Source organism: Drosophila melanogaster, chromosome 3R, assembly GCF_000001215.4.
Source record: "Drosophila melanogaster chromosome 3R".
Classification (NCBI taxonomy): Eukaryota; Metazoa; Arthropoda; class Insecta; order Diptera; family Drosophilidae; genus Drosophila; species Drosophila melanogaster.
Window position 1 is genome coordinate 23,038,469 of NT_033777.3, and position 10,879 is coordinate 23,049,347.

The following is a 10,879-nucleotide window of genomic DNA, read 5'->3' on the forward strand; positions in this document are numbered from 1 at the left end:
GAGCAGCCAAGCAACATGGATGCCTTCTAACCCAAATCCACTTGAACCCACACTGACAGTCGAATGTCATAATTCAGCGGCGGGAAAAATGCGCGGCAGGTTGCCAGGATAATCAAGTTGCAGCTCCCGCTGCCGCTGTTTGTTTAGCTGAGGTTTTCATTTTCCCCATTTTTATTTTCCATTCATTTTTTTTTTTTTATAGCTCCCGAAGATTTTATTGCCGCCCGGGATGGGATAATCCCTATTGACATATTTATGCACGGTTCAAGCAACGAAATGGAAATTTTTGGCGTCGCATGGCTCGCTGGCATTTGCCTTTCGCCTTTCACGGGGGCGTGGCAACGAGCTAATGGGCACCACATGTAAGTGTCTCTAGGTGAATGAATTAATGTCCCGCCTCCAGAAATGCTCGGAGTTTCACACAGAAAAAATGGATGTTATGAAACTAAAAGGGTATCTAGAAGCACAAAACTCACTTTCTATGTGGGATTGTTGTAGTTAGTACTTCGAGTACTTTGAATTTTCTTCCGTGCAGCAGCATTTCCCCTAGTCTAAGTTCGAGTTCAAGGTGCAGCACATGGCTGTCGAGCTGTGTGGGAATTATCTAAGGAAAATACGTTACGGCGGGCGGCCAAAACACCTGTGTCAATGCCGGCAGATCGGGCGTTGCGCTGCTTAATTCTTGTAATTAATTTTGCGTGCCACAGACAGAGACAGAAGCAGACTCGCACACAGAGATAAACACACAGACGGCGGAATGGTGGAATAGGGACAATGGAGGATGTCCTGATGCACGGCATTAACTGAGCATGCAAACGATGCGTCAACGATGGTACTCGGCCCAGGCAGCTAACGCTATTATTTACACAACAAACACTTGTAATTACACAAAGGGCGGCGGCGGTGGCAGGAGGGTCCTGCAGGAGCAGGACGGAGCCGCAATTAAAAGCGAAAGGATAAACACAAATAAATGAGCGACACAAAAGGGGCAGACACGGCAAAGACAACTCGGCTGTAGCTGACTTGGCCCACTGCCACTGCCAGTACTGGCTTCCACTACTGTTCGGGCCAAGACAAAGGCAACACTCTGGGCCCAAAGACAACAATGACAAGCGGACGGCATTAAATAATTGCTCATACACGAGTGTTACGCACAAAAGCATTTAGAATGGCACTGGCCGAGGCACAGGAAGTGAAACAGGACGAGCCGAGCAAAAAACTGTCCAGCACGTGTTGCAGCTCGTCTCGGAAAACCCAACCATGTAATCCCAGCCAAGCCCATTCCAAACCATCCCAATCCGATGCGATTCCAAGCGCCTGCCGCCACCTTTTCGGCTTCGGTGTGTGAAAACTAGTTAACAGCTTTTATTTACTTGGCAAACAGACTGAAACGTTGTAAAACAACAAATGCTTAAGCCGCAGGATATAAGCATAACAGCACTCACCAGCACACACGTCCTTCCACTGCGGAAAAAAAAGAAGGGATTATTATGATGAATTGCATGCACGTCAAGATTTGTGCTTAAGAAAATATTGAGCTAAGATGCAATCTTGAGGATTTACACTTTGAAATGGGTATTCCTAATTATGTTATGTTATATATATCATGTAGACAGATGGTTAGACCAAGTAAGGCACCATTCCAGTTTGTTCCAGTTTGTTTTCTTCAATAATTTTTTGAATCTTCCCTAATAGTTTCTTGCCGTGTATGCCACTCGGGGCACGAACACGACCAGCTTGGTCAAAAAGTCCACGTTGTCCGCTGTGGTCAGCGGCATGGAGAATGGAGACGACGCTGATGGAGGCGAGCGTGCAACTGACTGCGGCGCTCGGACATCTCATAACCAAAGTGAAAAGTTGGAAAACAATAACGGGCAGCGATGCGGGGCACACATGTCCTGCCTGAGCAATCGCCTCCAAAGCAGTGTCCTTCGGCCAGGATGGCCACAACCAGTGCCGGCAGCCAGGGAAGAGGCTACACAGCGTGACAAAGTTTATGGACCACAATGGAGCTGCAGCTCACTTAGTATTCTCCGCTCGGATATAAGCTCGGTAAGGACATTCAACGTGGCACAACGACCAGGACTACTACCACACACATAAATTATATGCCTTTATTTGGGCAAAACAGTGTAAAACGCAAATGCAACCTGATGACAACAACAGGCTGCGTTATGCAGCAACAACAGAACCAGAAGAAGCCGGACCCAAAGACGTGGCAACAATGAGACTTTTCGGCAAACAAACGAGGCAAACTAAGAGCGCTTTTCAACTAATGACGACGAGCAGTAACAAAAACGTTTTCAAACTGGGCGGCGGCAACAAGTTGAGCCGTTTAGATTTAGAGCTTGTAAAGTGTGTGCGGAAAATTCAATAACCAAGTGATAACAACCTCAAGAACAGATCCAAGTTAACCCGCTGGAAGACCAGGAAAATCCACACAACCACTCGAGCTGAAGGATATCGGCAGGGTAAATGCACAAATGCATATGCATACATAGATGTATGTGTATGCGTATGTAGGCAGGCCGGAGAGATGACAACAAAAGCCAGCTTAATGGCAATAATAACAGATTTTAGCCAACCACAAAGAAAACGTCAACAGAGGCATACTTTTTGGCCACCATGCTGGCAGCAGCAGCAGCAGCAGTTCGGTTAATGGCAGGAAGTTCACTTCACAGCCAGGACGACACATCCTTGCAGCAGTCACTTTGAATGAAAATTCATTAAGTGAAAATGCCTAAGCCAGCAGATGAAACAGAAAGGAGCAGCAGTCCATCCTCTTAATAGCCGAAAAAAAAGACCGCATCGTTGGACAAGCAACCACATCCATCAGCCGGCCGATTGGCTCAATTTGCATGCAATTAAAAATAAATTGAGGCACCTTGTTCTGCGGCTAAACTAAATAGTGGCACCGCATTCGGTGGAGCCCACTTCCAATTTTCAGTACCAAACTGGTGCGGGGGTGGGGGGGAACGCGACCACCGCAGTATGGGGCCAAAAAAATTGATTTCAACTTCGGTTGCCGCCGCGTATTTATAGGCTGAATTGTCATTTTCTCCTCTTTTCTGGTTGCTGCATTTTTTTTATTATTTACTTCAACCCAATCCTGAATGCTAACAAAGAGTTCTCGAAAGGAGAGCGTAAAACAAACAAATCACGGACCGATATGCACACATAAAAATTCATAAATATTCTATTTTGAGTTGACATTTTGACAAGTGAATATGAATATTGCAGTCGCAGCGCACAAATTTATAATTGATATGTATAAATAATGGACAAAGCCATTTTGTAAATGGGTTTAATGAAATGAACGAGTGTAGCTCTTGTAATAGCTCGCCAATTACAAACAAAGCAAAACAAACAATAGTCGAAAAAGAAGAGTGGACTTTCTGGTGCCCTGGGCGCAAATATTTTTCAAAACATTTAATTTATTGTATTTGAAAAGTTGTAACGATTTTTCAAAAATATCCTCCTAAAATGGCAAGCAATTTACTTTCATTTTTTTAAGCAATAGACTTTAATAAACGTTTGATGAAAAAAAAAAATCATCAAGTTCACCCATTTAATATACCCCTTAAATCTCAATTTACAGGTGCCATCGCTTAAATAAAATATACTTAATATTTCACATTTGGCGTTAAAAGCAAAAGTACCCAAAAGCCAGTTAGCTGCAATTACAATTAAATTAAATTGGTTTATGGTAAGCAACTTTAATTATGTTCGATAGCAAAACAAACCAAGTCAAATTTGCTTTACACTTCGGATCGCATGGCACAAAATAACACCGAAAATCATGATTTAGGGTGAAAAAAATTTAAATTTAAATCGAAAGTTGTTTTCCCAGCCCTTAAAGCCCAGATGGACAGCGCCGATGAGCAGCTGCAGCTGGATCTGGACAGGATATCGATGGAGAGTCGCCAGGCCAGCAGTTTCGATGACCTCATCGAGCTGACCAACAACTCGGAGCGTCTGATGGCCAGAGTCAATTCCAGCTTGGATGACCTAAACACCGCCCTCGACAACCTGGAGGCTCGAACGGACCGGGTTCTGGTCGAGATTCGGAGGCTAATCAGCTCGGAAATGCCGGCACAAGGTCCGCACGATGGATGTGGCGATCCAGATGCCAGGGCGTAGGCGGGCGAATGGCTGTGATACGTAATGTGATAATAAATAAATGTATTTTATTTTCATATCGAAATCAATTGATGCTCAACTGCTCATAGGAATTGAAAAGTGATTGGTCGTAGCTCTTCTTCGGTTTCGAATCGAATGGGGATCGAAAACTTCGCGGGGGCATTGAGGCCATAGAGGCAGAAGATCCATAAAACGCCCGACAGTTTGTTTGTTTTTTATGAGAACTGTAACCCTAGCACACAAATAATTAGTGAGCTATTTTTATGGATCTTCGGATGCGGGGCTGCGCATGCGCAATGCGCATTGAGCAGAAGTATCAAGGTGCTGGGGGTCTTCATCCACAATCTTAATTAGAATTTACATACATTTTCAATATGCGTGTGTGTGTGTGTGTGTGTGTGTTTTGTATTTGTGCACATGTTGCACTGCATTTGAAGATCTCGTCGTGCACTTAATCACTTGAGCCGTCGGCACCATATGGGGTCCTTTCTTTTACTTCTTGTTGTCTGTGCCCCGCGGCATCTGGTGCATGGTATATGTAGTAGACTGAGCGGTATAACCTGTTAATCAGATATGCAGATTGACCCAAAAATTATGCCACAAAGCAGCTGCTGGGCGACAGCGTTTAATTGACAATTAATAAAACTTTTAATTTGAGCCCAATTGGCACATTGCACATTATGGTAATGGTAATGGTAGTGGGGTAGCATGGTAGTTGGTCAATTGGATAATGCCCACAGATCCCAGCCATTTGCACTGGTAATTCTTCATTAATCGGCTACGCAATCATTTACGTAAAGCGCAGAGCCACCAAACCTAATTGCAAGTTATGAATATCTCATCGGATATTAAATCGATGGCCATCGCTTAACTCCGACCAGCAACGACCACGATGACGATGGAAATAATAATGAGGATGACTGCGATGAATGGATTGAATGGCCTGAATGGTATCGTTCGACGACCATCCATCCGTCCGTTTATCCGTCCATTTGTCCGCTTGTCCGTCCGTTTGTCCGCTTGTCCGTACGGAAGTGGCGACACTTAATTGCGAATTGAGTGCATTTTCAATTTTTATTGAACCGGCGCCCAGTCGAGCATTATGCTGCGGTGTGGTATCATTAAATACTCGGTTGCTTTGCTGCTGCTGCGAAGTATGCTACGAAAATGCAAATTACCGAGACCGCCCAGAGTGGGCGTGGCAGTTACTGCCATGTGCTCATTAGCGGTATCTACCAGACGATAACCAGCGTAGTAATCGATGGAATAACTTGTCTTCTTTATCAGTTGGAGCACATGCAAAAATATACTCAACCCATCATCGATGAAGTCAGTCTACAGAAGTCATCCCGCTATTTCGGTCGTTAAAAAAATAAATGAAATGGGAGCTGTAACCTTCTTAACAATTATTTTGGTGACCTTGCTGGGTCATCGATCCAGTGCCCTGGAGTTCGAAGAGTGTGCCAGTGCTCCACAATTGGGAGTTTATGTCGCCAGCTCTAGCAATTGCTCCAAATACATATATTGTGCCGGTCCAGGATCCTTTGAGGCCGAGTGCTTGGATGGTCATTACTACGACGAAAAATTGGAACGCTGTTTGGATCGAAAGTTGGTGTCGAGATGCCGGGATCCCGTAGGCATAACCACTAAATCCCCCTCGATGGTCAAGAAGCCAGCTCAGAAAGCGGAACCATTGGCGATTACCCTGCGACTTTTACCCAATGCCGGACCATGTTATCCTTATATGGTCTGCTACGAGGGGGCTGGACTGGCCAAGGCCTGTACTCCTGCTCATCTAGTGTCCTGCAATCGCATGCAAACGCGAGAGAATATCATCAACTGCCAGGAGGGAGTCTATGGCTTTATGCCACATCCACGGAACTGCGCCTACTTCTACTACTGCTCCAGTGGCTCCAAGCTGGTCCATCGATGCCACTTGAACTACACTTGGCACTACGAACGGAGGTCCTGCGTCCAGCAGTCCGAGAGGATGTGCTACTCCGAACAACTTCGGCTTATACGAAATAAAATAGGAAAGGCCAACCGGACGTAATTCTAATGTTAGGATATAGATTTAATTTAAGTTAAAGATTCGTATAAATAGCTAAACATGTACACCTAGCGTAAGCAACAGTTGAATAAAGAACTGCAATTGGGAAACAAACAGGAGTAAATGCTTCTGGGTGGGGATGTGCCTTCTCCTGTGCCCTACTTCCAGTAAAACAGGTGGGAGCTGCGCACATCGAAGTGGTAGAAGCGAAGCAGCATGTAATCCTGCCACTTGGTGGGCAACAGTCTAAAGCAAGGCGACAACAATAATCGTTAGAAATAATCGCTGGTTACCTGGGCTAATTCAATTCTCACCTGAGCAGCCATACACTGAGTGCGAATATTTTTGGCACATACACCATGCGCTCGTTCAGCAACACGCCCTTGACAATCTTCTCGGCCACATATGGTGTGGGCAGTCCGGGATAGCTCTTGGCAATGCTAAATGTAGTAGCCGCATGAGACCAAGTGATCTGCCCAAACTATAAACCAATCTTACCCCGCATCACTGAGCAGTGGAAGATCTCCGCTGGTCCTCATCAGATAGGCATTGGCCACCGTGGTGCGAACGTAGTCACAGTCGGACAATCGCAGCTCAGCTCGCAGCGATTCCATGAAGCCCTCGATTCCGTATTTGGTGGCCGTGTAGATGCCCGCTCCTGGCAGTGGAACTAGACCTAAATGCGAGTTATATATACATAGGTATCAATGAAGTGGTAAGCACTTTAACCAAGTAAGCTTACCCGCTAAGGCATTTACTGCCACCAGATGACCGGACTTGCGGTTTATCATCTTCGGCAGGAACTCCTTGGTGGTCTGCAAAATCAAGAAGTTTTATATTTGTCCCATTTTCAGAAGCACACACTCACCATTATGTAGGAGCCCAGATTGAGCTGCAGTATTGTGTCGATTTCATCGCTCTTCAGACTGGGTGTTGAAGTCATGGGCATGAGGGAGGCATTGTTGACCAGAATGTCCACGGGACCCAGTTCCTTCTCCACCTTGGCGGCCATCAGTTGAAGCTCGCGAGGCGATGACACGTCGTTCTGGAATAAAGATTCTTGTTATCAAACCATTAAATATCCAAGCAGCTAGTGAACTCACCTTGTAGGCCTTGGCAACGCAGCGTGGAATCTTGGAGAGCAGCTCCACCGTTTCGTAACATCCCTTGGAGTTGACATCAACGACGGCCAGCTTGCAGCCCCGCCGCGCCAGTTCCAAGCAGATCTCGCGACCCAGCCCACTGCCTCCGCCGGTCACCTGGGTTTAAATCACAGGTTACTCACATTACACTCGTATACTCAAGTAAATTAATTAGCTTAATTTGCAAACAATCAACTCGAGCTAATGTGACTTCGCATTGAACAAAAACCTCATTTACGGACAATTATGTGAGCAGCAGCAACAGCGGCAGAGGCGACTTATGAATGGCATTACTCATACGCTCGGTGGGCCGACCCTCTGGGGCACAATTGAGTGACTTTTGACCGTAATTGAAGCCCACTGGGTGACCTCAGCCGCCGTTTTGGGTGTGCGGTAGTTGGGTGAATCGAAATGTAAGCCGGAATGAGTTCAATTCAGAGTTTGGCACGTTAGCGACTAGCAATGGGGAAAACAATAACAAATGCGCAGTTGTTGTGATTATAGAACAGCCGAAGAATTTCAATATCATATGCAAATTAACAGCGGCAACAGTAGTTGAGTTTTATCTACGCATCTGAGAGATACCCGGCATGCTACACACTTGCAGATACTTTGGCCCATCGAAATTCTACACTCTATTGTTTGTAAACACAAACATTAGACTGAAAACAAAAGTGAACTTTCTGAGGTTTGCATTTTTGCGCTCTTTTCGTTCATCTTGGAAATAAATATAGCGACACACGCAAAACCAGTTTGCAGTTGGCCGTTGGCCAGTGGTGTCGAAAAAGGGGGTATTTTTGAGCTGAAATAACTCGAATTCCGCAACCATGATGTCAATAGAACTTATCAACGAAAGTCAATCTTATAATTAAGTTGCTGCTAACAGTTGGCATGGGAATTCTCCAGTCCCTGCCACCCGAAAATACCACTGTGCAACCGCAACAAAAATGTATCTGTATGTGTATCTGTATCTGAGAAAACGATATCTGAGGGAACGATCGAAAAAAAAAGCTGAGACTAAAACAAAAGTCGGGCCGCTGTGAATCATTAATACGCTACGTGAGACGCTTATGGCCGGCACACGCCCACTATAAAAAGCCTGAAAAGCATGCTAATGGGTTCCGAATTCGATCAGGTTCTTTACGATATGGAGCATCGGCAGCGGCATCATCACTTGACCTTGTCCAGTGGCATTGGCGCCCATTGGCAATTGACTTCTCCATAATTCGACGCCCCAAGATGCATATGTGATTATTGGAGCGCGATATGGTTGCCATGAGCACGATTTCAGCTGGAGATTCACTTTGATTGCAGCGCTTACAGCGAAATTATGTCACATTAACTGTCCGTGGCACCAAAGACGCGGCTCTGTGGACACAACTAAACAATTGGCCAACAACTAACCAAGCTGGGCACCAAACGCATAAATATTTACATTAATAACACAGTACTAAGCGATCGACCGCACCCTAATGGCAGTGACATCAAAAAAAAAAAAAAGAGGAGAAATAAAAAGCAAAGAAAAGCGGGAAAGGGGAAAAGGTGGGTGAGCCAAAGGTGGGCGTGGTGGAAACCCGGAGGCAGCCACTGGAAAAGGAAAGTGCGTGACGTTTCTGGTTGGCTAAGTAGTCGTCAGATACAAGATCACTTAGAAGCGGATACTGGGAAAACAAATTCACATGAAGCCAACGATTAAAGTATACCATTACCAATTTCTTTACGAAGTATCTGAACCTAATTTGGTACCCAAAGATGTATCTAAACACAGACATATATCTCTTTTTTAATGTCAGTACTTAACATGAAATGCGACTGCATTTTCTAAGTGCATCCATGTCTGATGTGCATCTGACTAGCCTTATTAATGGCTCATTTGCCAGACGCTCATTGCAGCCATTTGTTAGCCCCAATGGGCACTCGAATGCAACTCACCAGTGCCACCTTGCCACTGACATCCTTCTCCTTGAGTCCCAGCGCGAATAGGTAATCCAACAGGTGCTTGAGAAAGACGGCCAGCAGGACCAGAGGCAGGAGGAGCAGAAAGACGATGACTTTCAGATTGAAGATGGCCCGGGTGGTCTCATCGTTGCGATGCGCCTGCGCGGCCGCCTGTGTCGCGGTGGGCGTGGCCGAGGCAGTGGGTCCTGTTACCGTTACTGCACCAGCCGGAACGGCGGTGGTGGTGCGGGTTATGGTCGTTGTCGTTGCCGTCTCCACCATCACTCACAGCTTGTTGCACCCACAATTGGCTAATATGTGATATGAGATATATGTATCTGTATCTCAAATATCTCTGTTTTTAGCCCAGAAATTTTCGCGGTCAAAGCAAATATGGCACTCGCGGCGACTCCAAAACAGCTGCAGCGCGTCGAAGATCAGGCAGCAGACTAAAAACGCCAACAAGCGACTGCGAATGCCAAACTACGTGTACAAGCTTTCGACTCTATAGCAGTATTTCCCCCCATTGAGTGAAGATCGCCAGCCGCTCGACGCTATCTGGTTTTCGTATCTACGAGCTGCAGATTTGAGTGGGCAGCGGTAGCACCTTTGAGTGGAAGCGCCGAGTCGCGAGTGAAGCTACTGCGTTTCACCTGACGTCTTAGCCCGGCTTTCTGTGGTTGTTTCCTTTTTTTGTTGTTTTTTATGTGTTTGGGCCATATTGTTTTCCCCACGCGCACAGTGGGAACTGCGGATGAAGATCGTAGCCGATAAGAGCCCAGCCGTGTTTGCTTTCCCTTTATCTGGTCCGTAAAGATGGGGTATCTGCCAGTTTAAAATGATAAACAACTGCTTGAATATAGTATGAGTCTTAATATCTTCCCGAAATAATTATGTAAATTATGAGTCACTGCCTCCCAGTGTGCGCCACTTTCGAATTGTCAACCTTTTGGCACCCGCCAATCAAAGAAACGTATTTAATTGGGCTTCTAAGGCGATTGCATCGCTTGGGAAAAGTGCACTGAAAAAAATATATACTGAAGTATATACAGCTGTGCTTATTCTGAGAAGTGGGTGATATTTAATTTTAGTGGATTTTATTTTTACAACTTTTGTTATCAGAATGACTTGTTTGGAAACCTCGAATAAATAATTAAACAAATTATGATACATTTATATTTGTTCTTTGTGCTTTAAGTATTACAGATATGTTTGCGTACTTTATTATTCTGTTACACAAAGCCGCATGTATGTTCCCAGTGCAGAAAGGTCTCTCGAACTCAACTCGTATCCAAAACCACTTTTCTGTGCGCTCGTCCAACGAGAATTGAGTGAGTTGCTCCGCTGGGTTTTGAGCACTTTGAACGACCCATTTTCGTGGTGCCAAACTGGTAGTGGAAGTGGCAGCCGGTCGAAGAAGGACAGGCCCCAAATGGAAGTGAGTGCATCCGCTTTGGCTGAATTTTTGGACACAGAGGCTATCATTCCGTTACGATTAGGGCGCACTTAATGCCCCTGCCCTAGGTCAATGAACAGCGATCGGTGGGCTAGAGTAAACATTTAGCTGCCGCATGTGGCAAAAGCTAAAGTCGCCTGCAGCTGCAGCGGC

The 10,879-nt window shown here is 45.5% G+C and overlaps 3 protein-coding genes and 1 long non-coding RNA gene across 4 annotated transcripts; 3 read left to right on the top strand and 1 right to left on the bottom strand.

The window, feature by feature from the left end:
• Window positions 1-2,307: 2,307 nt before the first annotated feature.
• On the top strand, window positions 2,308-2,872 carry lncRNA:CR44226 (long non-coding RNA:CR44226). Its single transcript, NR_074053.1, has one exon. It is a non-coding gene; the product is annotated as a long non-coding RNA:CR44226 (long non-coding RNA).
• Window positions 2,873-3,772: 900 nt separating this feature from the next.
• CG13838 (uncharacterized protein) lies at window positions 3,773-4,201 on the top strand. Its single transcript, NM_142855.2, has one exon. The coding sequence runs from the start codon at window positions 3,865-3,867 to the stop codon at window positions 4,138-4,140; it is 276 nt and encodes a 91-aa protein (NP_651112.1). The 5' UTR covers window positions 3,773-3,864; the 3' UTR covers window positions 4,141-4,201.
• Window positions 4,202-5,521: 1,320 nt separating this feature from the next.
• Window positions 5,522-6,193, top strand: CG13837 (uncharacterized protein; the record flags this gene model as incomplete). The annotated part of the gene is made up of 1 exon (NM_142856.1): window positions 5,522-6,193. One exon carries the CDS (start codon window positions 5,522-5,524, stop codon window positions 6,191-6,193), a length of 672 nt encoding a protein of 223 aa, NP_651113.1.
• Window positions 6,194-6,195: 2 nt separating this feature from the next.
• CG17121 (uncharacterized protein) lies at window positions 6,196-9,746 on the bottom strand. Its single transcript, NM_142857.4, has 7 exons — window positions 9,265-9,746; window positions 7,294-7,449; window positions 7,059-7,235; window positions 6,933-7,005; window positions 6,689-6,866; window positions 6,505-6,630; window positions 6,196-6,436 (listed from the first exon to the last, which is right to left on the bottom strand). The coding sequence occupies exons 1-7, from the start codon at window positions 9,550-9,552 to the stop codon at window positions 6,349-6,351; spliced, it is 1,086 nt and encodes a 361-aa protein (NP_651114.1). The 5' UTR covers window positions 9,553-9,746; the 3' UTR covers window positions 6,196-6,348.
• Between the last annotated feature and the right edge of the window lie 1,133 nt (window positions 9,747-10,879).